Source organism: Rhinolophus ferrumequinum, chromosome 28 (genome assembly GCF_004115265.2).
Source record: "Rhinolophus ferrumequinum isolate MPI-CBG mRhiFer1 chromosome 28, mRhiFer1_v1.p, whole genome shotgun sequence".
NCBI classification, from domain to species: domain Eukaryota; kingdom Metazoa; phylum Chordata; class Mammalia; order Chiroptera; family Rhinolophidae; genus Rhinolophus; species Rhinolophus ferrumequinum.
The window spans coordinates 3,527,790-3,555,508 of NC_046311.1; the positions used below are offsets into that span (position 1 = coordinate 3,527,790).

Sequence of the window (27,719 nt, forward strand, 5' to 3'; positions counted from 1 at the left end):
TTCCCTGTTTGTGGAACATTTGTGTCAGGACATGTTCACACCTGCTGTGGGCCCCATCTTAATTTTTCCTCTTTAAAGCAGGAAGCCATTCCTTCCATTTGTTCTGTTTGTAAACCAAGACATCTTACAAAACTGAAACTCTATACACATTAAACAACTCATTCCCATTCCCCAGCCCTTGGCAACCACCATTCTACTTTCTCTATGAATTTGACTCCTCCTGGCACCTCATCTAAGTGGAATCATACAGCACTTGTCTGTTTGTGACCAGCTTATCTTCCTTAGCATGATGTCCTCATGGGTCATCCACATTGTAACATGTGACAATTTGCCTAATTTTTTAAGGTCAAATGTACTCCATTTTATGTATCCATCACATTTTATTTATCCATTCGTCCATGGATGGCTACTTGGTGGCTTCCCCCTCTTGGCTATTGTGAATAATGCCGCAGTGAACATGGGTGTGTAAATATCTCTTCAAGATCCTGCTTTCAATTCTTTTGGATATACAATATACCCAGAAGTGGGATTGCTGGATCATATGATAGTTCTGTTTTTAATTTTTTGAAGAACAGCCATAGTAATTAAAAATAAAATTATATATATATATATATATATGTATTATATATATATGCCCAAAGTACTTTCCAGTAGAAATATGTACGAAAGTGCTTACTTATCTCACTACTTCCTTGTCTTCATTTAACAATAATTTTTGGTGGTTTTGAATTCAATAGTTAAAAAATAGTATCTTATTTTTAAATTTTGCATTTCCTTGAATTCTGCTTGGTGTGTGTGTGTTTAAATCATGGTTTATTAGCTATATTTTCTCTGGTCAGTTTTTCAGTTGGGGACCTGGGTCTTTTGGAGTTTTTTTTTTGGTTCAGCACTTTATACATCTTTCAAATTTGTTTCATAATATTTATTATCCCTTCCCTTATTTTGTCACCATTTGCCACTACTGTTCAAGTGCCTACCATTATTTGCCTCTCTTACTGCTTTTGAATTTGCTTTTATGGGCTTAGAAAGGAGATAACAAACCAAATCAGTTTAAATAAAATTATCACAAAAAATAAATATCTGTAAGACATAACATGTGAAGGTCTCGTGTTGAGTACAGTGTGTGCATTTTAGTGCATGGATTTTGTGATGTCTCTTTTAGTTTCTCAGTGGCCTCTTTTCATTGTTCTCAGCTCTGTTCACAGTCAGTAAGGTTGCTCCACATAGTTGAGTTCTGGAAATCTGGGGTGACATGCTTTGAGCACTTGGAGAACAGCATATCCCACCTTCTTCTGGGGCCACAAAATTTACGGGCATGAAACATATTAAGAGTGAGTGATACCTTAAATATGTTAGATAGCAATTTATCTCTGATGGTACTCAGTGCATTTATACCTATATAGCACCTACTCTTTTCAGAAAACCTCTTCTCTTGGTTCTTTTTGTTCTGGCCCCCTTTTGCTAATTTACTAACTTCTTCCAATTTTCAAACAAACATTCATGCATTCAAATATACACCTTTTCCTCCCTCTCTTTCCAGTCAATTTGCTCTTGATTCTGTTTTTATCCACGTCTCAGCAGTGACCACAGGGAAAGCCAAGAGAATTCCTCTGACATCTTCCCTTCGGAGGCCATTGGTGACATTCCACAATGGTTCCCCTTTCATAGAATGCAAGTGCTGCTGGGAGAGGCTGTCATTCTTCTCTCCTAGTCCACAGCAGGCGGGACTTAGTGTAGCAGTTCCAATGCTTCGCCTGCAGAAGTCCTCTGACCTTTAGCTTGTACCCCTTGTCACTCCTGGAGACATTGTTCATCTCCTTTCTGCATTTCACAGGACATTTTCATATGAGAACATGGAAATCACACCGTAATGATGTTATGTTTCAACAGGTTTAAAAATGTTATCTTTGAAATCAGTCCAACAGAAGAAGTTGGCGACTTTGAAGTGAAAGCCAAATTCATGGGAGTTCAGATGGAGACGTTTATGTTACATTATCAGGTGAGTCTGCACCAGGTAGAACCGAAAGCTCTGTGTCTCGGCTGGTCCAGGTGGGAGGGCCCCTGGGGAAAGCCATCCACGTTCAGCGGCGAGCTGAACTGCAGGGAAAGGAGCTGTGTTTGATCTCTGTGTGTTTCCTTTGGTCTGTGCACGCTGAGAGCTTTTGCAGATGTGGAAATCTCCAGAAGGCTGTTATCTGAAGCTCCCACTTAGTAATGTTGCCACCAAATTGAGCTGATACCTTCGACTTGAATAAAATGCTTAAGTACAAGTCTGGACAGTTCAGAATTGTAAGCCTGATCAGTAGCTTGACATCGTTATCTCATTTTAATTTTGTATAGGTGCTTAAACGTATATTTTGGGCAAGGTGTCCATAAATTGCATCTTTCTAATCTGAATCTCATTTTAAATTCAAAAAGAACGCTGGGGTAAATCATTTTAGAACATTGTTATATCTAATTTTTACTCGTCAAATACCAGGGCCTGGGGAGGACGACTTCAGCTCCATGTGTGTGTAGCGCTTCAGAGCCTGTCCCCACCTCATTCCCCTCACTGCTCACAGTGCCGCATTTGTCACACTGGGCATGCCGTTCTCTGAACACGTATTTTGGGTTTTGCACAGGCTGCTCTCCCTTAATTGAGGACCCTCTTTTCCCTCCCCCCTTCATTCCGCTATTGTTTATTGAGTCCTTTCATGTGTGGCACCACCCCTAAAGCCTCCTCTGGCCACAGTTGGTTTCCCCTTTGCTCCACAGCTGTTAGAGACAGCCTGTTACTGTAGGTGGCAACTTCTTTTCCTCTCACCCTTCAAACTGTGAACTCTTTACAAACAGGTAGTATTGCTTTGTTTCCTTCTCAATGACTCGTAGACCCTCAAAACATTAGCGGAACAAATATGAAATGATTTTGTGATGCACACAGCTAACTCAAGTACTTACGCAAAAAGATCCTGTTATTCCTTCAGTTTCACCAAAGTCTTATGGGCCGACCATTGGGCCCCGGTAATGTGTTCATCCGTGCACACATTCATGAAATATGGAATGACGGCCAGGTGCAAGGTATCATTAGCACAGGTGACGCACCAGCGTCCTGGTCCTCATGGAGCTGTTAGGATTTTTCCAAAAGATGAATTGGTTGAACTTTTGGGGTCCTTTCGAGCCCATTGACTCTTGATTTCTCATCACCACTCTTTGAAAGTTGAGGGGAGACACCGCTCAGATTTCCTAAATTTGTTCTGGACAGTGAAGGGTAGTGGGAAAAGCAGGGGCTTTGCCGTCAGATCCAGACTCAGCACCATCTCTGCGCCTCGTCTTTAAACCTGGGATAATCACACCTCATAGGATCTTTGTCAGACTTAAAAAGATGCTGTGTGATGTGCATACACAATCCGGGGCACATGGCAGACACCTGATAAACGTGTAGTCCTGTCCTGTCCTTTGCTTTCAGATTGTACACGCTTTGTCATGTGAGACGGAAACTAAGACTCTAGTAGGGCTTGTTGAGGCAGCATTACTGTCCTCACCTCGTTTTCAGTGACCGGTGTATTTCACCAGGGATCGAAATGCCTTTTCCTTCTCCAAGCTGGCCCGTCACTTAAGCTGGAGACACACAATTGTAACTTCTGAACTAAAAGGCGTAAGTGTGTGTGATAAGTGAACACGCTGCTTTTTCTCTCCGTGTTGTGTATATTTTGATACGAACCACATGACCGGTTAGCTCCCAGTCCAGTGACCAGTGTGCACCTCTGCTCCAGCTCTCAGGGTGGCTTTGCCGCCGCGGGCAGTGCTGTCGTTGGGAACCCTTTTTTCAACCCATTTCTCACTGACAGACGTGGCACACTGCATTCCTTCTGGATCCCTCCCTACGTTGTGGCATTTCTTTTCTTGTTCCAAGGACTTGATTAACTGTCAAAATGTTTTCCTGAACAGGACCTGCTGCAGCTACAGTATGAAGGAGTTGCCGTCATGAAATTATTCGATAGAGCGAAAGTAAATGTCAACCTTCTGATCTTCCTTCTGAACAAGAAGTTCTACGGGAAGTAACTGGTCATTTGCTGCCAGCCCAGGAGGATAAAGGAAAAGAACGCTTCACGGTTACCTACCTAGGGCCCCTCTTTATCCACTGGAAGCAAAGACCCAGCCCACACGGTGCCTCAATTTGATACACTCCCAAAGCCACATTTAAACTCCTCCCTCTCTGACTGGACCTTGGTAGCCTTTTTTTCCTACTGAAATCGTATTTCAGGCTTAGTCTGACCCCTCTCGTTCCTTCATTTTCTTCTGTCCCTTAGGAAGGAGTGGGATTTGACTAGCGTCTCTCTGTGTGGTTATGGGCTGAGAAGTTGCATTACTGCATTGTAAGCTTTCGTGTTTTAATCAGCAATAGGGACGGTGGGATTGGAATGCATGTTGTTTAGAAGTGGAAGCTGTTTGCACCCAGGTTACCTGTAGTTACTAAGTTATCATTTAAAAGGGAAGTTTCTTTATATTTTCGTCCCATTGTGAAATGGAAGGATACAGGGCTATTGGTTCTCTTCCATTCTGATTTTCTTTATGGGCAGGAGCCTAACAGAAGTCACTGTTCTCTGTTCAAAGGAAGCATTTCTAGAAAAGGTAGAGGTATTGTTTTTAAATTTGGACAATTCTGTTAGTGTAAGGCTCTTGTCAGTAGATGGGAGAGTCCCATTGATCAAATTCAGCTATTTAGGTAACTTTAGAATGGTCTGAGTCGTCCCCCGGGTTTGGGACGCCTGCTTGCTTGTGTCGGTGAACAGGGATTGACTAGATTCAGGTAGGCAAGCTATGCCGTCCCTGTGGAAAACGAATGGGTTAGCCAGCATAGGATGTAATTTTTTCATAGCTGTTTTATATCTTAAGAGTGCCTTATTAAAATGTAGATTTATTTCTTAAAATGTGGGTGATAGAAGTTTTAAAGATTTATATAATGCTTCAAAGCCTTTAGAATACTATAAGAAAAGGTTTTTAAAAATTGGCTTATCTGTATATCTGAACCCTTAAAACTTACAGCTAAAACACTAGGATTTATTTGCAGGGTTGCAGAGAGATAATCCTGCCTTAAATAGACTGAAACAAAAAGAAACAAAACCACCCGACCAATGTTACACATGACATTCAAATCTGTTTTTCCCCTTTTTATCTCTTTTCTCTTGCTGCCCACACTGTGCTTTTATTTTATGAACTCTAGTTTTCTTGGTTTAGTCAAAAAACAATTCAATTCTAAATATTGAATTTTTAGAAGGTTTTTATTCTTAGATAAAAACTCGTATTATTTTTTAAAAACATTTGTTTAGGTAAACATACAGAAATCATGCTCCTGAGCCTCCATTTTCTCTGATTGGTTCAGTATTCTTTTATCATAAAACATAAAACTTAAAGTAAACTAACATTTAGAAATTTACCGATGTATATTTAAATCCAATAAACTGTTTTCTTAATACGAAATTATGTGATGTGTCCCTATTACAACTGTAAGTCTTGGAGACGTGTTTTTCATGGTAGACTGTTTACTCAGTGAGGTCCTTGGGTACAAATGTAAGTTGTATGATTCTTTATACACTCTAGGCAGCCCTCAGGCCATGGAAGAGGTGTCTACTACCTTGTGTTTTTGTTGTATTTTGGATAATTTTTTAGTAAATATTTTCCTCAGATTAAAAAAAGATGCTATTACAAGTAGCATCACCTCAAAACCTGGGACCAGCCAAAGTGTCAACCTGTTTACCTGCAAGGAGGATGCCCATCCCAAAAGCCTGTCAGGCTCCCTAGGCCACATCCAGGAGAGACAATGAACCAAGTTTACAACTTGAATAAAATGTGATGTTTCAGTTCTTTGTAAGGATTATAGTTCCCTTGACACAACTTTTAATGCAGGATAGCACCAAATGCCCTTCAGGGGTTTTGATTGTAACTATACGTAGAATTATTATTTTAATAGCATTGAAAGGAATGGATGAACTCAAGTGGCATTGAAACCGAGTAGCTCTTAATACTTTTATTTATTAGCTGTAGTATTCTCTGTCTCATCTCTCTCCTCCTTTGACCTTCTCTTCCACCAGCCATCATGACATTTCCCATGAATTTACTTCCTCCCAAGAATTTGGACTGCCCATCAGATTGATGCACCATACAATTACCTTTGTATCTCTATGAAATAAAAGGTCATTTGTTGATGTTTGTGTTTATTTTTCTCAGTTTCATTGTTAGCAGTTCCTGCTAAACAGAGTGTTGACTAGAGTGAGAATAATTGAAAACAACCTTTTATAATCTTTTGAAGGAGCAAACACAAGTCAGCTATCAAATCACTGAATTATCTCAAAGCGAATTTTAACATGTGAGTAGACTTTTTAAATGTAATATCCTTAAAGTCACCCCAAAAGAAAAAGAAAAAGTGGGTGGGAAGGACAAGCATAACATCACTGGATTTTGATTGGCTAATAGCTGAAAGTTTAAAATTGGAGCAGCGTTTACCATTAAGTGACAATATGAAATAAGGGGGAAAGAGAATCATTCTAAAGTAAACATAGTGAAAACTTGGAGGTGATGGTCTGTGTGAGTGGCCCGACTCCGCTCTGAGGAAGAGTGACGTGGTGAGAACATGGACTTTCCTGGCAGTGGGCCCTTGTGGAAGTTACCTCTGAGCCTCAGCTCTCCCCTTCGGAAATGGAGATGATGGCTGTCTGGTAGGTGTGTTACTCAAACCTGAAATAGACTGTGTTTTAACAAGTTAGGCTCTACATTGTCCTGCAAAGAAATCAAGGGAGTTAGAAAGGTGCTTATGAAGGCATTGCAGTGTTAAATCAGGAAACCAGAACAAAGGGAAACTAGAGGAAGGGGCGATGGAACCTGGAATGAATGCCCAGGAGCCCCCCTCCTCCTGGCAGCCTCAGTGGTGCTGCCCTCACCTCTAGGTCCTTGTCAAGCCGAGCAGAATTTGGGAAAACTACCTCCCTCCGCCATTTTAACTTTGACATCTACATTTTTTAAAAATGTTTTAAATTGTGAATTATGTAATTGCCACCATTATTACAAACTTCAAGATAAAAATGAACTTACTTTTGAAGGAAATGAATGGAAAACCGCCCCATCCATTTAAAAATGTACGTAGATGAGTAAAGGTCTTTGTCAGTTGGAAACTTGTCTTTTTTTCTTCAAACTCATGTTTTTATTCCACTTCAGAATTTTATCCTAATGTAATATTTTAAGCATAAGTCTTAGTTTTGATTATCCTGTCACATTTGTAACAAAATTGTGTCTTATTTCTGGTGACCATAAAAGGCTGTTAATACAGAAAAATATATATGCATCATAATTATCTTTAGTGTGTATTTGCTCAAAGTAATATATTGTCTTGACAAAGAATTCTAAAAGTAAGCTATTTGAAATGCGTTTCCTAAAGAGATACGTAAGGTTTCAGAAACTCCTGGATAAACATCACTCTTGCTGGAATGAGATAGGGCAGAGAACCAATTCTTTTCCTATTTTCCACTTTTATAAATGTTTACTGAGAAACTTTGCTGTCATAATAAGCATATGGAAATGGAAGGTGTTTTGTTATAGCAGTGTCACATTTTTGACTATGAATTATACTCATGACCTTTTGACTTAGAGACAACTTGTTTAACCCAATATGCTAAAGATGCTTGGGGAAAATATAAATATTTTAATACTCCTGTGGCACTACAATTTGTAAACTTTTTTTTATTATGAAACACTTCTAACATAAACATTGGGAATAGTATGAACTCCCAGGTGTCCACCACCCAGTGTCAACAGTTTCCAACATATGATGGAACTTCTATCTCTACCTCCACTCACACCCTCCTTGGGTTATTTTAACAAACCCCAGGTACATTATTTCAACCATTAATGCTGCAGTAGGTTTCTCCAAAACAGGGTTTCTCAGTGGGAAGCATTTGTGCTCCCAGGAGACATTTGACAATGTTTGGGGATATTTTTGTCTCAATTAAGGGGATGCTACTGGCATCTGGTGGGTAGAGGCCAGGGAGGCTGCTAAACATCTTACGATGCCCAGCAGATAATTATCTAGTCCCAAATGTCAGTTGTACCACGTGAGAAATCCCACTTTTTATAAATGACTTTCTTAAAAACCTCAAACCATTATTATCACACCTAAAAAGTAATTTTAAGATATCAAACATGCAGTCAGTGTTTACATCCCCGGTGTAATTGCTTCAATAAGTTTGTATCAAAGTCCACATGCTACATTTAGATGTTAGGTCTCATACAGCCCTTAGTCTATAAGTTCTCCTTTTTTTTTTTTAATCTTGTAATGTATTTGATGTTGATGCTGCAGAATTTCTACATTCTAAGTTTTTTATTACATCTTTGTGGATCTGACTCTCTTTCAACTTTTAGCAAGAATATTCAGAATTCCTATTATATCACATCACAGGCTTATCTTTTTTGTGACATAGATAAAGACTGGTCATTGGGTTCAAGTGTTGCCAGCTTGACCCATTTGTTATAAACTTTCCCATCAGTTTTTCATCACATGGACTCAGCAGCCACTGATAATGATTGCCTAGACTTATTTCACTATTGGTGCTATTGTAAGTCTATTCATTGATCAGAATTGTTCTAATAAATTCCTGTCCTTAACATTTAAAGAATATCCCTACAGGAAAAGATGATGCATCCATCTCTCCTTTTATTAACAAGTTTTCAGAATGACTGGTTCCCTAATATTTTCTAAAGGTGACCATTGGGGTGGTGGTGGTTTTTAATCCTGTGACTGCTGGATTTTTAGTATATTTCATGTCTTTTAATCCACTGCAGTTTTTTTTTTAATGCTCAAATGGTCCTCTCCTTGGTCAGTGGAAGTATCTTCACAGTGACTCGTATCCTCTGCCATGACCCCAGCAGTCTTTGATAGCTTCCTTGCTTTCTGGTACATGTTTTTTAGAAGAACATTTTCTGAGTTCATAACAGAACAAGTAAATAAAACGCTTTTAATATATGCAGTTCTATGAAAGAAAAAAGAATGCCCTAATGAGTAGTAGTTGCCAATTCTATGGTGCAAATACTTCCCCATAGCTGATTTCAAGCTTGATGTCACTTGTCACTGAAGGGAGAAGTAGGAAAAGATGCTAGCAATTAGCTCTCATGAGCTAGTTCTAAACTACAGATTGTATTCTAAGAATAATAGGGAGCAATTGATGGATTTTAAACAGAAGAGCAAGAAATCCGATTTAGGCTTTAGAAACGTGGAAGATGGGTGGGGATAAGGAGGCAAGACTCAGGACAGGTTGTGCTAGACATCTTCTATTTGTCCCTCCAGATCACCCTTCACTCTCCTCTGTGCCCTAGAAAGCTGGCCACGTGGACTGCACCACTGTCTCCCTGCAGCTTCAGGGTGGGTTTGGTCAATGGCAGGCACCACAAGGAGACTGGCGTTCTGGAAGAAGGTGAGGTAGGATTTATTCCTTCAGGTCACCGAATTGGCTGCCTCTCACTACCAAAGGCCAGCTCTCCCCAAACAACTGCCCTTCCTGATGGCAGTAAGCAGTCCCTCCAGGCCCAGAGTGCCAATGTCCTTGCCGTAACTAGCCCCGAGGGTCCTGCATTATCTCCAAATCCTGTCCTGTCTCTTTATTAACCTTTCCTCAAATTACCAGTTTGAGTGTGCCATCTGTTTCCTGCTGGGACCCTAATGCACAAGTGAACCAATTAAGATCTCAATTAAAGGTTTGGTGGCCTGAACTGGATAGTACTTCTTAGGATGGGGGTTGGGGGGTGAATGCTAGAGATATTTATTAGGAAGGAGAGTTGATTTACTGGGTGTTGGGGGAGTAGTGGGCCAGCAAGTGCTCCTTGGGAGGGTTCTGTGATCAAGAAAATTTGGGAAGTACTGTATTCCATCATTCTATTTGCAAGTCATGACACACATAAGCATATTTAAAAAACTTTCCACAGTCAAGAAACCTGCTTAACTCTGTTACCTTGCTTTCCCCAAATGTGTTTGACTGCTAGCCCATCCCTCTTCTCAGGAAACTCCTGTTAGTCATCTATGAAATGCATGTTCCATGGGACACACTGCGAAAGGCTGGAGAAAGGCTAGAATAGAACCTGACTTGAAGCTTTTAATAACTATTAAGTTGGTGCAAAAGTAATTGTGGTTTTTGCAACTTTTAACCTTTTAAACTGCAATTGCTTTTGCACCAATCTAATAGTAAATATCACTTAGGAAACAACAACAACAAAAAGGCAGATATTCCCTGTTTTGCCTCTACTGGTCTAGAAAATAACTCTGATATGAATATGTAAGCATTGATAAACACCTGATAAACTTATAGTACTTGCTCATAGCCACTGGCCTTTGTCCCTGGGCAAACACATTCCCAATTCCTATAGGGACAGAGGCACAGAGATTTCAATGGTGGAGGAAAAATGTGGGGTAGGGGTTGAAAAGAAACAAAGGATGATGTGATAGGAATTAAAGGGTAACTCCTCTCATGAACAGCCAACTCAGAAACAACTAGCTTCCCAAAATAATGAGAACCTGTGCTTAGACACACCTTTCCATGAAAAGAACCCTGGATTGCTTGGAGAACTGGCTGATTTCTGGGGCTGGACAGAAAAAGTACAAGATGAACCTAGATCCTCTTGTGCCCAGAGAGAGGAAAAAAAAAAGAGCATGTTAAAGGGACACAGAAATCAGCTGTAAAGTCAAATCTAGGATTATTTAAGTACGAAAATAACAGTATTGGATTATAATTTACTGGATAAAATAAGAATTCATGATCCCATCCTGATATCATCGATGGATGCTGGAACTAGTGGGTGCTAGTTTATTAAGTAACAAGATATTTATATAGTCTCAAAGTATCTCCAAGAGTCTTATTGATTACAAGGGGAAAAAAATAGGAACTTTATAGTAGAGAAATCTGAGTGACTTTACCTTCACCAAACGATCTAAGCTTAATGTCAGCAATGGGACATCCTGTGCCTCCTGGTTGATAAAGTGAGAAGAACACAACATTGCTCCTGTACCATTCCTGCCCAAAATGCAGGAACGAGAACGTGCCAGACAAACCCTTAGATAAGGGACATTCTACAAAATAGCTGGCCCGTCCCTTCAAAAATTTTTAGCCATGAAAGACAAATAAAAATTGAACTGTTCCCGATTAAAAGATACTAAAGAGGTATGACAACTGAATATAGTGAGTGATCACAGATTTACCATAAGGAATATTATTGGGACAGTTGGTAAAATTTTTAATAACATCTGTAGATTAGATAATAGTACTAGATCAAAGTTGGTTTCCTGATTTTGATAATTGTACTATGGTTATGTAAGAGAATAGCCTTGTTTTTATGAAATAAACACTGAAGTATTGAGGAGGGATATCATATCGGTTTCTTCTCAAATTGTTTAGAAAAAATGAACATACATAGAAACGATAGAGCAAATGAAGTAAAATCTTAACTTTTGGGGAATCCGGGTAAAAAGTATATGGGAATTACCTCACATTGTTGCAACTTTCGTGTAAGTCTGAGGTTAGGGAAAACAAAGATTTTAAAAAGAAATGAGGATCTTAATAAGTACATCAGGGATGATTTTGGCTGCAAGAAATGGAAAACCAACTTCTGGTGGTTTAAACAAATTTGCCTTTCCTTTATGTGTCAGTAACTAAACTGGTCATGTTGCCCACCTCCCCTGTGAGAGAGGCCAGGAAGTGGCATCTGCCTCTCTGGTCTCTGCAGTAGAAGAGCTGCCGTACCAGGTTGAATATTTACAATTTGGAAAGTACAAGCCGTATTAATTCATTGACCCATTCTGTGATTCTATTCTTAATGGCAGCATTTCTTAAGGTTTGACTCATAGACCACCTACATCAGAATCATTTGTTCTAAAGGTAGAATCCTGGGCCGTAGCCCAATCTGCATAAATCATACTTTTTGGGGATGAGCTCCAGGAATATAAATTTTAAACAAACACCTGGTTTCCCACAAAGTCTTAGACAAAGGTAGGTAGAAAACTTAAAACACCTTGAAACGCTAGATAAAACAAATGTGAGGTTTCATTGAGCTCACAAAATCCTCAAGTGACTAAAAATCAGATAGTAAATGTGGTTATCTATCCCACTAACCCCAGTAATCCGAGGGCATCAAAAAAATATTTTTAATTGACTCAAATCCATACTTTATTCAGATTTCCTGGGGTTTTTATCTATTGTCCTTTTTCTGTTCCAGGATACCACATTACATTTAGTCATCATGTCACCTTAGATCCTCTTGGCTGTGACAGTTTCAGTTCTCAATGCCCATTTTGGTAAAAGGAGATCTTACATGAGCCAGAGAGTTAAGCCTGGAGCCCAAGCCAGGACCCTCAAAAGAATGCACCCTCCGGTGTGTTGGGAGAGGAAATCTCTGGGCCCTGAGCATTCTTGGACATTCTGGTTGGTTATGCCACAAATGCGAAGCTATGATCATTCTCTACTGGGCCATTTCTCAGGGTTGTGTTTGCAGCAAGCAACTTTGAGGAATAAGGTCATGCCTTCTTTTGAGACAAAGAGTAAGTTTGTTTCTCTCCCACTGCATATGTAGGCATCCATCTGGGCCTTTCTGCATCACCCCTGTGGGACTCTGGGTAAGGGGAATTGACACAGAAATGATGCTCGTGCTGCATGCCGTGTGGGGTCTCCAACCCAGCAATCTCATGCCTCCTGCTAGCATCCATAAAACAGCAGCAGGTTAATGTACTAGCTTGTAAGTAGGGTGAAATCGCAACCTAAAATGGTGACATCTACCACTGGCAAAGTTAACAAGTTTGACGTACCCAGCGAAAGCTCAGGGTTTCTTATTAAAGGAAGGAAAACAGAATGACTATTGGGAGACAACTAGCAATCTCTGCTACAAAATATATAAACAATATATTTTAAAGCATTTTATTTCCAGAAACAAGGAGTCTATACATATTTGGTATCTATGTCTTAATTATGAATGGTGAGTCAAGGATCAGCAGAAGTTTGAGGAAAGCTTCTAGACAGAGACATCAAAATGAACAACTCACATAAAACAGAGACAATTTAAGGAGTAAAAGAAAATGTAAAAATAGAAATAACCTATAATAAATAGCACATCCATGAAATGAGTACAGGATGCTATTAAAAAAAATCTGGAAATCAGGAAAGAGCATTTAAAATATAATAGCAGAAAAAAAGTTTAACAGATGGGTTGGAGGATAAAATTGAGAAAATTTATCAGGAAACAGAACAGCAACAAAAGACAAAGCAATAGAAAATAGAGAAAAGATAACGAACCTTAGAAGAGCAATCTAGAAGACCCATTGACTAACAGAATTTCCAGAAAGAAAGAAAAACAAAAAAGATAAAAAAAATAAGACAATTTCCCAGAACTGATGGATATGAGTGTCCAGTTTCCACATATATACACATTGCTCAGTGCAATGAACAACTAAAGCTCCACACCAAGATGCATCGTCATAACATATCAGAACACTAAGCCTTCAGAGAATGGGAGAAAGAAAACAAAAATAAACGACAGCTCTCAAAAAACCAGGTCACCTTCAAAGGAAGGGGAAACAATGGAAGTGGCCTTCAAAACAGCAGCACTGGAAGTGAGAGAGCAGTGAAGTGATGCACCGATCCCAGTGAAAAGGATTTCCGAGGAAAAAGACTGATTATTCTCAGCCAAACTATCAGTCAAGTCTGAGGGTAAAGTAGAAGCATGCGCACACAGTCTCAAGGATTTGATTTCTTATGTACTCTTTTTTTTCCCTTCAGGAAACTTGGAGAATGTACTTCACTAAAATGAAGGAGTACACAAAGCAAGAGGACAGGTGGGATGCAGGAAGCAAAGTCAGAAGACAGGAGATGAGGGACCCCTCAGAATGATAGCTAGGGGAGAGCCAGCGCCACTGCAGCACAGTAGGCCTGCAGAACAACCAGTCCAGGATGGAGCAAGAAGGAAAGTGCTCTAGGAGAGAAGTTGCCCCCAAACCCACCATTCAGATTCGGTTATGTCTTTCACCGTTGTTTCAGAGAACCTCAGAAAGAAGGCACCAGAAGAGGTGAGGGACAGGGCTGAAAATACAAATATTATAAATCAGAAAGTTTGGGAAAAAATTTATAATGGGTTGAGAGAAATCTAAGCAAATAAAGGACAGGCAATTTTTAACTCCAAAAAAAAAAAATCGTGCCGAAATGGAACTATATGTAAGCACTTAATATACCAAAAATTATCATATAACTACATTGAAAGAATGGGAGCAGGGAAAATCATTTTTTTCTTTTCTTTTTTATTAGTTTCAGGTGTACAAAACAATGTAATAGACATTTATCATTTATACCCCTCACAAAGTGATAAGCCCTCTTCCCCATCTGTAGGCGATGTCTACTACTACTCTGACATCGCATACAGCCATTACAGGAAAATCGTATTTTTGATGGGGACACAAAACAGCCAAAGCATCCCTTTCCATAATAAAATGAATAGTTAATATCTAAAATTAAAGAAAAAATCAGAAATCAGCAGGATAAACTTATTTACAGTGGAAATTGGGAATTACTTTTTTAAATTACAGGCCTTTGGGAAACTATTTGAAAACAATTCACACATATTTATTTGACTTAGAAATTAAGTTAGAATGATTAGATTAACTATCATAAGAAAAGAAATGGAATGAATATCTTCCAAATCAATAAGGGAAATATGAAAATTAAAAAAAAATCTACAGTCATTCAATGCAATAGAATGACTATTATAGAATGCAATAGAATAGAATATGATAGACCCCTGCACTGGTGAATTGGTGGCTGGATATGGTGGATTTAGCTGAATACCCATTCCACTGTCCTTTATGTCAGAAGCCCAAAGCCTATGACCATATTTCCTAGGTGTTATTGCAGCTAGGATGCTGGATGCAATTTTGGCTCTTCCAATCGAATTTTCTCTCTAATTGGATTTGTAAGGTGGAAGTAAAGCAGAGCCTGTGTGTGTCCTGTTTCTGTTGGCCAGGACTGTTGTGGAGGTGTCTGATTTTATTCTGCAGTGGCTCTTATCATGACAATAGCTATATGTTTCAGGACCTGGTAAGTGTAGTGACAGCTTTCCAATTCAATAGGTGGCTTCCAGATTTTAGAAAGGCAGTGGCTCCTTTGGTAGCCTGACTCTCAAAGTTATTCCTGAACATTCAACCTGGAGTCTGCTTCTTTAGCCCCCACACAAGCCCTTAAGCCATTTTATATCCTGTAATAATCCTTTTGTACTTAAACTATGTAGAATGAATTCTGTTCTCTGAAACTGAACCCAGACAATATAACAGGAAAGCAGAAAAAAATTCAAAGAAAAAGCATGGTAAATATCACAAAATAAAACAGAAGAAATAAATCCAATTGTAATTAATAAAACAAGCTGAACTCTAGGTAATAGAGATATATTCTCATATGAAATTTCCTTTGAAAATCAGCTAGATGCTATGCATGAGACACATGAAAAGCATAATGAAATACTACGCGGCAGTTAAAACAAATGAATCAACACAAATGAATCCCAAAAATATAATGGTAAATGAAAAAAGTTGCAAAAGATTATTCATCATGATGTCATTTTTGTAAGATTTAAAAACAAAATTTGGTATTCCATATGCAGTGGTAGATCCATAGATCAGATGTAATAAAAGTATAAAAACATGAACGAGTTTGTGCCAACTTGAGCACAGTGACTCTCTAGGGAGGAAGAAGGAATAAGGGTGGGGCTTTAGCTATGTCTAATTTTGTCTTTAATAAACACTAAGTGAAGCAAAATGCTTTGATATCTTTCATCTTGATGGTGGAGGGCGTGGGTTGTTAATATTATTTTCCACACTCTTCAGCATGTCTCTAATATTGCCTGATTGGCAAAACACACTCACCCTCAGCTGCCCAGGCCATCTTTAATGCGCATCAGCATTTACACCTGAGAGGACTGCAAGAAGGAGGAGGACCGTGCAGGCTGACGGGCTGCTTCGGAAAGGTGAGGTTGACGCCCGGGCTGGAGCTGGAGTTTGCAGAGGCTAAGGGGAGACTTGGAAAGAACCTGGGAAAGCGGCCTTTGCTGAGGAGCAAAGAGGTTGCACCAGGGCGGGGAGGGTGTCTCATGTTAGTGCAAATCAGGAGATGGTTTGAAAAGATCCAATTGAGTAACTTTGTCTTGGGTGGGCCTGAGCAGATGAATGGAAGGAGGGAACAGGCTGGGAGCTGGAGGGCCGGAGGGCCAGAGAGCAGACGTTAGGCCCTCAATGTGGGAACTAAGGGCGAGCTGAGGTCCCCCAGTTTTTCACCCTCCTAAGTAAACCATCATAACTGGGGGGCAGAAGAGTGTTAAAACTCTGTTCTAAAATTGTAACGTGACTCCAAAAGCCAGGCTATCCCCAAATTGGACCGTTTTAATCAAATGGTAGCTTAGCTCCTCCCTAGATCCGTTTGCTTTACTGCTCGGGCTTTCCTCTGGATCTGCGCGCTGCGGGGACCGGAGCCCAGGGAAGCCCTGGGTCAGCCAGCTGTGCGGGGGACGGGTCGGCGGGCGGGGGCAGGCGGGCGGTGCGGTGGGCGGGGCCGAGGGCGGGGCCAGCGCGGGGGCGGATCTCGCGCGCTCCCGGCCGCTCGCTGGCTGTGGGGCCGTGGCGGCTCCTCTCCCGGGTCGCGCGGGAGGAAGGGCCTCGGGCGGAGGCTTGGGCGGCCTGCGGACTGACGGACGGACGGGTGGGCCGAACTGCAGGCCCCGCGCCCGCGGTCTCCCCTCCGCCAGCGCTGGGCCGCGCTATGGCCGCCTCGCCGGGCTCGGGCAGCGCCAACCCGCGGAAGTTCAGTGAGAAGATCGCGCTGCACACGCAGCGGCAGGCCGAGGAGACGCGGGCCTTCGAGCAGCTCATGACCGACCTCACCCTGTCGCGGGTAAGGGCCCGGGCCCGCGCGGGCGGGGGCGGCCACAGCTGCGGGCGGGCCCCGCGCGGCGGGTGAGAGGTCCTGGGCCTGAGGCAGCTGCGGGACGGGCCGGGGCGGTGCCCCGGAGCGGGGTCGGCCGGCCGCGGCCTCGGCACTCACTTCCCCGCCTTCCAGCACCCGCGCGGCGTGGAGATGCGAGGTCGCGGGGACGGGCGGGCGAGGCGGGCGAGAGTGAGGGCAGTCTGAGGGGGAGGGTGACCGGGAGCCCGGGAGGAAATCACTCGCTGCTCCGCGGCGGCTGAGAGGCTCCTCACGGCGCTGAACGTCCACCCCCAGTGAGCCCTGCGGGACCGCTGGGCGCCAGAGCCGCGGGCCGGAGGGTCCCACCCTCCCCTCAGGGGCGCTCGGGGCCGGCGCCGGCCTGCTGGGGTCTGGGTGCTGTGATGGGACTCGAAGTTAGACGCGAGCCTTTCCTACTTTGACTCCTCGGAGGTGCTTTATCGGCCGGTTTACTGGGTTCCGCTTCGGGTATTTCGCAAGGACGGGCCAGGTGCACAGCGTTGCTGGGGCCGGAGGAGGGTCCAGCAGTGAGGCGCGAGCGGGACGAACTCCGGGCGGGGTTGGGTCACTTGCGTGAGGCCGTGGAGGATGGAGAGCCAGCTGCAGTGACCGCGGGACCGCTGAGGAGCGGGGAAGGCCTGGAGGATCCTCATGCTGACCTTGAAAGACCATCAGGAGGATGGGGGAGGATGTGCAGATGCTGGGCCAGGGGGCGGCTGGAAGGAGCGCTGAGGGCAGAGTCGCAAACTGGTGGTCCCCGCTCACCCAGCCGCAGACACCTTAGTTTTCGGTCAGCACAGTGTTTGGGAAAACTTCTTGAATCTGTTCCCAGAATTTTTTTATTGGGGGATTTTCACATGAAACCAACATTTATTTATTATATAAGTATTTCTGTATATAATATTACACACACACACACAAACACACACACGCTTGATAGTACTTATCCTGAATTCCCATATGAGCCATTGGCTGGAGCTGGGTGATGTTGCCCCCTCAAATAGAGCAGGAATTCTCTCGTTGGCCACAGTCCACACCACACCCTGTCATGATCCCCACATTGAGGCTAGGTGTCACTTGCCATTTGTCATATTTTTGATGTTTTTTTGTTTTTGTTTTGTTTTTTTTAGTGAAGTTAAGGGATAAGTGAAATACTCTTATACTTACATACCTGTCACTCTGAGAAAAAAAAATTTATAGATAAAAAAGACTGAGGATTTCAAGAAAATTTTTTCTCGTACCCTGACTACCTTCACTCATTTATTGCCCACCTGGTGTCCACAGACATTCATGTGTGACCTTGGTTAGATTTAGGGATGAACATGCCGAACTCAGAGCATATTGAGGAGAATGGCTGGGTGAAAGCTGGGCATTAATGCTGGGCCTGTGTTATTAGGTGTCATTTAGATACAGAAATTGTCTATGTACAAATACAGGCTCTCTGTGTCTATATTTAGAGTTGATCAGTCTCTTAAAGACAAAAATTGTTCACAGATCCTCAGCGTTCACTTCAACGACTTTGATTTTATGTTGCTCAAATATGTTCAAACAGATTTGTAGATAGTGTCTTTTGCTTATAGTTGTGATGTAACCATTATCTAAAGCACATGTACAAATACATTCAAAGTTAAAAATGTAATAAATTCAAATTAACACCATTAATTTACGGGACAAATGCTATTTTGCTGAACTGAAATGCAGCTCTCAATGTAAATATGGTGCTAAGCCCTAGAGCTCAGATTCTCGAGTTTAGTAAGCGTGATCAACTGGGCCCTCTATGATAACTCATTTCAGCCACCACTTCTCTCTATTCTAATTACTACAGAAGTATGATATCACTTTACCCTTTACTGGTACAGAGCATCATTTACATGTTGATTTTGTTTTCTGTGTTCTTTTCTCCTCTACCAATTGCAAGTAAAGTAACTGTGTTCATAAATACAAAGACAAATAACACAGAATTTGCCTAGTAATATTTGCTTATTTAAACATTTTGAGTGTTATTTTCATAATGAATCACAAAACTGTGTACTTCTTCTAGAGAACTCTTAGTCCCCAAGGATATATCTGTGAACTTCCAATGGTCCAAAGATTCCAGATGGAGAAGAATCCATCTAGTTTAGTATTGGTAACTGGATGGCAGATATACTGACTTTCCATTACCATCCCATGGCACATAGCGCTAATCAATTTAGGTACTCTTTCCTCTCCGAGCCTGTGCTGGGCTTCAAGTTCTTCGCTACATAATCACAGCTAATTCTTCAAGAGTTGAAGTTAAATCCTAGTAGGTGGGATGTACTAGATTGTGGAGAATTTTTCATCCAGCTTTAGGGTTCAGCCTTATCAGGAAGCAGTGGGAAAATTTTGAGAAGAGAATGCTGGGAGGTGGTCCCGGCGATAGTAAGGAGAGGGAAAAATGGAGGCAGGTATGCCTGGAAAGAGGCTGTTCCTTTGTTAATTCATTAATTTGTCAGTACTGGGGTGCTCACTGTGGTAAATGGGATGTGTGCGCGGGGACGGTGTCTCACTTCAAAGATCTTATTTATTAAACATTTTTATTGAGTCCCTAGTGTGGGCCAGGGGTTAGGATGAGCACTCGGGGTACAGTTAGTGAGTAAGCAAAACACAGTCTCTTCATGAATTTTAGGATTTAATGAGAAAGACCATTCATTTTACAAGTAAGGATTCATTTTGATGAATATTACAACAGGGAAAGCAGATGGAGCTTTTGGAGTGTATGACAGGTAGTCTTAACCTCTAGTGGCCTAAAGGATTCGGGGGAGTAGGGAAGGCATTTGAAGGTATTATGCTTGTGTGGTGAGGGAACGAGAATGTTGCAGGCACGGGGAACAGGTTCAAGCAAGGGGATGAGGAGGGTGAGGGTGGTGATTTGAGATTAGGCCTCCACAGGGATCAGATTGTAGAGACAGGATTTGGGACTTGATCCTAAGGACAGTGGGCTTGAACCAGGGGAGCTTTGCATTTTAAAAGAATGCCTGTGGCTCCAGAGTGGCAGACAGCACAGAGGAGGGGGTGGCCGAGAAACCGTTGGGATGTCGTAATACTATTCTAGGAGATGTGGCCAGTCGGCATTGACTCGGTTGGTAGCAACAGGGAGGCACAGAGCTGAAGAGACTGATACTTAGGTGGAAAGGACCAGACTTAGTGAATGGAAAAGGAAGCTGAGGGGGGCAGGAGGACTCGAGGATGCTTTCAGGCTCGAGCCATTTCAGGGTGTGCTGTGTTAAGAGAGGGAGCACAGGCAGAAGCAAGGTGGGGACAATGTCGAGAGGCTGACTTTGAGGTGCCTGTGAGGCATGTAAGTAGAGACAGTCCAGCAGGCAGTTGTTTTTGTGGTGCTAGAGTCAGGAGGGAAGTCTAAGCTATCGTCTTCTAAGCTATAGACTCGTGATACAAATGTGGGAATCGTTGGTGTGTAGCTGCAGGAGTAGATTCAGCTGCCTAGGAGGAATTTCTAGGACACACCTTGCCAATTGGTGGGCCGAAATTCTAATTCGGCCCTCTGACAGATTTTTAATTTGGGGTCTCCAAATGTGTGTTTTTAAAAAATTAGGGCCAACAATGAATTTGGGGATTTTACATTAAAATCTGGACTCTGGCTTCTTTTGAAAATTGAGATTATCTAACAATACTCACCCTACATTTCTGCACGACAGCAATTACCTGGAGCTGAACAGTGGCTGCCACCATTAGGTAGTGCATGTACGTGTTCTTTGGTTTGCCACAGTCCCTACCACTCCCTATGGCATTCCTCAGAGATCCCAGCCCACTTCACTAGTTAGCTTCCATACTTGGCACCTGTAGGCATTTGAGTTTGTGACCCCTGCTATAGAGTGAGCCGCAGAGAAGATCTAGGAGAATCCCATGGAGCTCCACTGTTCACAGGGGAGGGAGAGAAGGCACCAGCCACCAGATAGTTAGGAGAAAAGCCAGGATTATTGGTAAGAGGAGGGAATGTCGACCAGCTGAGCTCAGGGCTCCTGACTTGGTCTGACACGGTAAGGACACGTCCTTTGGTCTAGTCACGTGGAGACCATTGGTAACCTTGCTGAGAGCCACTGCATTCGCAAGGTGCTGGCTGGAAGGGAGGTTGTGAGGCATTGAGTAATGAATGAGAGGAAATGGACACAGGGTTGGGAACTTGTTCAAGAAGTTCGGCTTTGAAGGACAACTTGTAGTGTTGGGAAACCACAGGATAAACTCAGCACATCAACCTGGACCGTCAATTTGGTGTGACTATTTGGAAAAAAACATTATTTTTAGATTAAAACAAACATTAGGTATGTTATGGAGTAGCCAGGCCTCTGAGAGAGGAATAGAGAGAGGAGACTAGAAAGATTAGGTTTAGGCTAAGGATTGAATGTTATCTCTTTGCCAGGCACTGTAGTGATCCATTTACATTCATTATCTCATTTAGTTCTCACAATGACCCTAGGAGTCTGTTTCCAGAATGTCCCTCATTTTGCAGATGAGCAAGTTGAGGCTTGAGAGGTAAGGTTGAATGGCTGGTAAGTGGTAGAGCTGGGGTTTGAATCGGGCTGTCACACTCAATGTCTATATACTCAACGGCTTTTTTTTTTTTTAAATAAATAAACATATCTAATTGTACAAGAAGCATTTGTTGAAAACACTTTTTTTCCCCATTGAATTGCTGTGACACTTTGTTAAAAATCAATTGGCCATCTATGAGCAGGTCTATTTTTGGACTCTCTCTTCTGTTCTGTTGATTTATACATCTCTCTTTTTAACAATAGCACACTGCATGGATTACTGTAGCTTTATAGTAAGTCTTGAAATGAGGTAACTTAAGTCTTACGACCTTGGTCTTTTTAAAAATTGTTTTGGCTATTCTAGGTTGTTCTCACATTCTAGGCTGTTTGCACATCCATAAATTTTAGAATTATCTTGTGAATTTCTATAAAAAGGCCTGCTGGGATTTTGTTTGGTATTGTATTGACTATTAGGAGAAATTAGTGAGGATGGGATCTCATTTCATATAGACATTGAAGGAAATGCCAATAAAGTGTGTGACTATAGTCTAAAGGTCTCTAACTCAAGTGACGGGAAAATGAGTACAGGGATCAGGAAGGAGATGATAAATGGCAGCTGACCTCAGGCCATAGTGGAGGAATAATAGGGTACAGTGAGGACTTGGGCAAACAGGAAAACCCAAGCCCTGTCTAAGGGGGGAGGCACTTCTCAGCTCCATGCATTTTTGCCATGCAAGAATATGGGTTCAGTGTCGTATGATCTCAATGAAGAGAAATTGGGAATCCAGAATTTTATGCAGTCTTCCAATTACAACATTACAGTGTCAAACGTTGAGTGTGGGTCAATATCCTGTGGGTCATGTAGAGATCTCTAGGCTAAATGTGGCCTACGGCCTGCCAGTCTGTGACCTCTGCCTCAGGCTAATCATTCCTCGGTCCTCATTTTCATCATCAGTAAGCACGACGGTGTCACAGTCTCTGAGGTTCTTTTAGTTCATGATTCTACGTCTCAAAAGAGGAAAATATAAAAATTTCTCAAGGGTTTAGGAGGTCATTGAGAATATCAACAATAATGATAATATTTTGAGAGGTTGTCCAGATCTTTACATTTTATATACCACTGTGAATACTGTTCTCTCTCTTAATCCATACATTGTCTTTGTGAAGTGGACGGCAGAATAATTTGCCCAACCACAGGGCCGCTCCAGGTTACAAAGTCAGGTCTTCAATTCCGGATCCAGTGCTCTTATTACTGTAGTGCAACGGTCTCTGAAGGCTCTAGATATAGGCACTTTGGGAGGTAGAGCAAATCTGGGAGACCACGAGAGGGTCTTAGGCTCAGGGGAAGGCAGCTTTCCAGCAAGACATAGAACTTAGCTTGGTTGAAGTGTCAAGGCTTTGGTGTAAGAGTCGAAGCCTTTGTGAGAACTCTCTGAAGGCCTGAACTTTGGCATGCATTCAGCTTAGTAAGCCGTGCCTGGACAGTACCTGACATAGAGTTAAATGTTCGTATGGAAGTGAATAAATGGATGGATTGATGGCAGAAGATTCAGATGCTTTAGGTGGGGGAGTGTGAAAATTTTGTCTAGAGAATTTCAAGGATAGAGTCAAATGCTTCTGTAAGTGCTTTGAGAATGTTAAGATCAAAAGCTGAGACTTTATTTTTATAACTCAGCTGATAGACGGGAAAGCGCACCACGTCCTCCTCCTCAGATTTGACTCTCAGCTCTGGGTTCTGATGAATAGATGAGAACCATCTCCCAGTGCAGTACGTTTGGGAAATCAAATTCTGTGGTTCGAAGGAAGTTAAGGCTGCCAAAGTGTTTCGTATGCCTTTAAAACTTCTGAACAGATACAAGTCCTTATCTTCTGGAGATGCGTATTGAAATATGGAATGATATGATGCCTGGGATTTCTTTCGGTGGGATGCCGTGAGTAGTGGAGGAGGTAAAGATGAATCAAGATTGGACATAGTTGGGATAATTGTTGAAGCTGGATAAGTGATTTCATTATACTTATTTCTATTTTGTATATATTTGAAAGTTTTTACAATTAATGCAAAAACAAAACAAGATCAGAGCTTCATGGGCTCAGCAATGCTTTTGATCAACCAAATTTCACTTTTCTCTGAACTTGTAAACAGTATGATCATTGAGGGAAAAATGATAAAAAGGAAAAGAACATGGCAAAAATAAGAAAGACTGTGGCTTTTGAGTTAGACCACCATAGCTCCGCTTCCTGTAGCTTTGTAACCTTGTACAAGTCTCTGAACTTCCCTAAGTCTGGGTCTCCAGGTCTATAAAAGTGGGATAATGCTGTCTCCCTTGGTGGTTGTGGAGACGGTTAGGGATGAAATGCACAGTGAGATGCAGATCTGGTCTTTTGTTTTATTAGACAAAGACGGAGTAACGAAAGGGTAAAAATCTGCTTCAGGGTTCCCATTTACCCTTTCTTCCCTATATGAATTGTAAGTGCCAAGGGTTATGTAACCACAGAGGTAATTTATTATTTTAGAAAGAGAACTCTTAAAGACCAAATTGGACCACTTTGGGGTTTACGAGAACTGTAACCAGTTTACTGCCTTTTGAAAAATGAAGCAAGGAAGAACTTGCAGAAGAAAGGCATATGGGATAGCATCTGATACCTGTTGAATCGGCCTCCTTCCTTCCACCAATGAATGATCATATCCGGTGTTAGTGAGGTTTTTTGGTGAAACGCTTTCTCATACATACATTGGTATACTCTTTAGAAAAACATTTCTGCAGTCTGTATGGAGAGGCCTCAAAAGGCCCATACGCAGAGACTCACTAATCCCTCTTTGGAATGTGACCTAAGGAAATAATTCAGAAGGAGAAATGTTAGGTTGCCATTAAATATGATTATGTAATATCATAGAAAAGGTTTACGATTGTACCTATGTTATGATCACAACTATACAGTTATTACACACAAAGGTAAGTGACTGGAAAAGAGCATGGAGAAGGAAAAACAGTTAATGTCACAGAGGCATAGATTGTGGCTTAGGTTTTCTTCAAGAAATTCTTTTATTGCTGATTGTGCCCGCACACCTACTCATACACTCAGAGACCTTACAAGAGGGACTTACCATCATGACACACGGGACATTTGGAACATGGGTAAATTCTTTCCAGAGATAGACTAATCAAAAACCACAAATCACCCGAAACCTGACGGTTTCAGGTAGAGAAGAAATCGAAACCAAGACTTTCATTCTTGAACCATTTCACTACAACACTCCATACTTTGATGATTCCTTCAGACCTTTGCTGTCATCTCTCAACAGTCTTAAAAACACTTTGTTTCCAGGTTCAATTTCAGAAGCTTCAGCAACTGCGCCTGACACAGTACCACGGCGGTTCCTTACCGAATGTGAGCCAGCTGCGTAGCAGTGCGTCAGAGTTTCAGGTACCTCCAGATATTTACTTTTTTAAGCTGGGTGAACTGTAAAAAGATAGGCAGAGATTATCCTTAAAAAGATTAGATCTTGAAGCCTAAACCTGGCCTACATACAGGTCAGTGTTCTTCTGGGAAGTCCATCGTTATTCTCTTTCCTAGTTTCTGGAGCATAAGACAGAGTTTCACAAATCGTCTAAGGCTGCACTGTCCAGTGGAAATATAATGTAGCCACATATGTAATTTAAGTTCTTTTAGTAGCCACAGTAAAGAGAAAAAACACAGGTGGGAATAATTTTAATATTACTTAAATAAATGAAATAATTATTTAACTCAATATATTCCAACATACTGTCATTTCAACATGTAATCAATGTAAAAAACATTAATGAACTATTTCATATTATTTTTTGTGCTAAGTTTTTGAAATCTGGTGTGTATTTTACACTTAAAGCACATCTCAATTTGGACTAGCCACATTTCACTGCCTTCACATGGCTGGTTTCTACAATATTGGACAGCGCAGATCGAAGGCATAGGTAAGTGGTCTGTGTTACATTGAAAGTAGAGCAGTGTCATAGGTGCCTTAATCATTCATATCCATGAAGGGCCTTGTTCAAAACAATGTGAAATTGGTGTTTTAGACAATGGTACATGACACTTTTGTTAAGATCCAAGTTAAACTTACTTAGATATCCTATTCTCCGAAAAATCAGCCTGTCATTCATTCATTCTATTACACAATTTAAGATTTGCTGTTGAGATATCAACTTTAAGATGAAGCAGAACTTGATTCATTTGGATGCCTCTCCATTTAAAAAGTACTGTCTTCTTTCTTTGTTGTGAAAACTGGGTTCACTTGTTTGATGATGTCCTATAAAGCGAAAGTATTATTTCAATTGGGGACTTCCATTTGAGAGTGCTAATATTAAACAATATGAATATATTTTTATACCTATGACCCTGGAATCTTGTCTTTAATATACACTGGAATCTCACTTTAACTGCCGATGTTAGAGCTCCGCCTGTATCGATCAAACTCCTTATATGTTGGCCTATTGGATCATTCAGTGTCCAAATAAAGCAGATCTCTGCTATGCTGGATTTCATGCTTCAGAAAGGTTTGGTGTGTTTGAGCTCCTGATTCTGTGGCATTTTATTGTCAACTTCAGAGGAATATAGAATTTACTATCATGACCCTCTCTTGTTACGTTTGGACATGGGATGAAGTGACAGACAGCTCTTGGTCTTCCCAGGATTATTTCTTTGAATACTTTTTTTTTTTTTAACTTTGAAACAATCACAAACTCACGTAAAAGTTGGAAGTACTGTACAGATAACTTTTTTCCCCTTGAGAATAATTTCCTGACCTGATGCCATATCACTCCGAAATACTTGACTTTGTATTTCCTGCAAGCAAAGACATTGTCCTACATATCTAAAATATAGCCATCAAAATCAGTGATACATTATTGCCATCTGATCTCAGATCTCATTCAAGTTTCATCAAATGTCCTATTACTGCCCTCTGCGGCAAAAGGATCTAGTTCAAAATCACACGTATTTAGTTATTATCTTTAGTCTCTTTCAGTCTGAAACAGTTTTTCAGTCTTTTATTTTTGACATGAAAAAAATTTCTTTTGACTTTTGTTACCTTGTCACTTTTGAAGATTACAGACCACTTATTTTGTAGAGTATCCCTCAGGTGGGGTTTGTCTGATGTTTCTTCATGGTTAAATTCAGATTATGCATCTTTGGCAGGAATAGCACAGAAGCGATGCTGTTATTGTGGGTGATTTTCAGTTGTCTTACTACCAATGATGGTCACTTTTATCACTTAATAAAGGTGGTATCTGTCAGTCTTCTCCACTTTGAAATTATGCTTCCCCTTTGTAATTAATAAATACTTTGTGAGGAGCTACTTTATCCTGATCCTTATCAACTTTCCATTTATACATTTATTTATTTATTTATTTATCTCTCTTTCTGTGGTTTCTTATTTTGTTCCATGGGTTAACTATTATTATTATTATTATTATTTTGATCCTCACCCTATCCCTGATTAGGCTAGTATGAACCCTCTTCTCAGGATCTTGACAAACTGAGGAAAAAAGGAAATCCCAGAAGCACAGATACTGTTTTTTTAAACTTTTTGAAAAATTTTATTTAAGTGTGTTTTTCCAGGACCCATCAGCTCCACATCAAGCAGTTGTTTCACTCTAGTTGTGGAGGGCTCATCTCACAGTGGACCATGTGGGTATCGAACCGGCAACCTTGTTGTTAAGAGCACCACGCTCTAACCAACTGAGCTAACTGACTGCCCTTAGATTTTTTAAAAGTAAATATTTTTGAGGTGTAACTTACATACTGTAAGTTGTAATTGACCTTTTTTAGGTATTCAGTTCTGTGTTGAATAATCAGCACCATAATTAAGATATAGAACAGTTCCATCACCCCCAAAAGTTCCCTATGTTCCTTTGTAATCTGTTTTCATCTTCTACCTCCAGCCTTTGGAACGATTGATCTGTAGTTTTGCCTTTTCCAGTGTGTCTTATAAATGGAATAAAAAATATGTAGTCTTTTGGGTTCTTCTTTCATTTAGCATATGGCATTTGAGACTCATCCATGTTGTTGCATGTATTAGTTTCCCAGGGCTGCTGTAACAAAGTACCATAAACTGGGTGGCTTAAAACAACAGGCATTTCTGAGACTGGAAATCTGAAATCAAAGTGTCAGCAGGCCATGCTGTCCGAAGGCTCCAGGAAGAATCCTTCTTTGTCTCTTCCAGCTTCTATTGGTTTCTGCCAGTCCT

The 27,719-nt window shown here is 41.2% G+C and overlaps 2 protein-coding genes across 4 annotated transcripts in view; both read left to right on the forward strand.

Annotated features, from left to right (window-relative positions):
• The window catches only part of IQGAP1 (IQ motif containing GTPase activating protein 1), an 89,592-nt gene extending 83,407 nt beyond the window's left edge, over window positions 1-6,185 (forward strand). Inside the window, exons 37-38 of one of the 2 annotated variants that reach the window (XM_033100043.1) lie at window positions 1,891-1,999; window positions 3,928-4,041. In XM_033100043.1, the coding sequence (XP_032955934.1) occupies window positions 1,891-1,999; window positions 3,928-4,041 (223 nt within the window). Of the gene's footprint in view, window positions 1-1,890; window positions 2,000-3,927 lie in introns of both variants that reach the window. The other variant, XM_033100042.1, reaches the window with a different exon arrangement.
• Window positions 6,186-16,622: 10,437 nt separating this feature from the next.
• Window positions 16,623-27,719, forward strand: part of CRTC3 (CREB regulated transcription coactivator 3) — an 80,403-nt gene continuing 69,306 nt past the window's right edge. For both annotated transcript variants that reach the window (XM_033100148.1, XM_033100149.1), the window contains exons 1-2: window positions 16,623-16,931; window positions 24,821-24,919. In XM_033100148.1, the coding sequence (XP_032956039.1) occupies window positions 16,800-16,931; window positions 24,821-24,919 (231 nt within the window). In that variant the 5' untranslated portion in view covers window positions 16,623-16,799. The remainder of the gene's footprint in view (window positions 16,932-24,820; window positions 24,920-27,719) is intronic.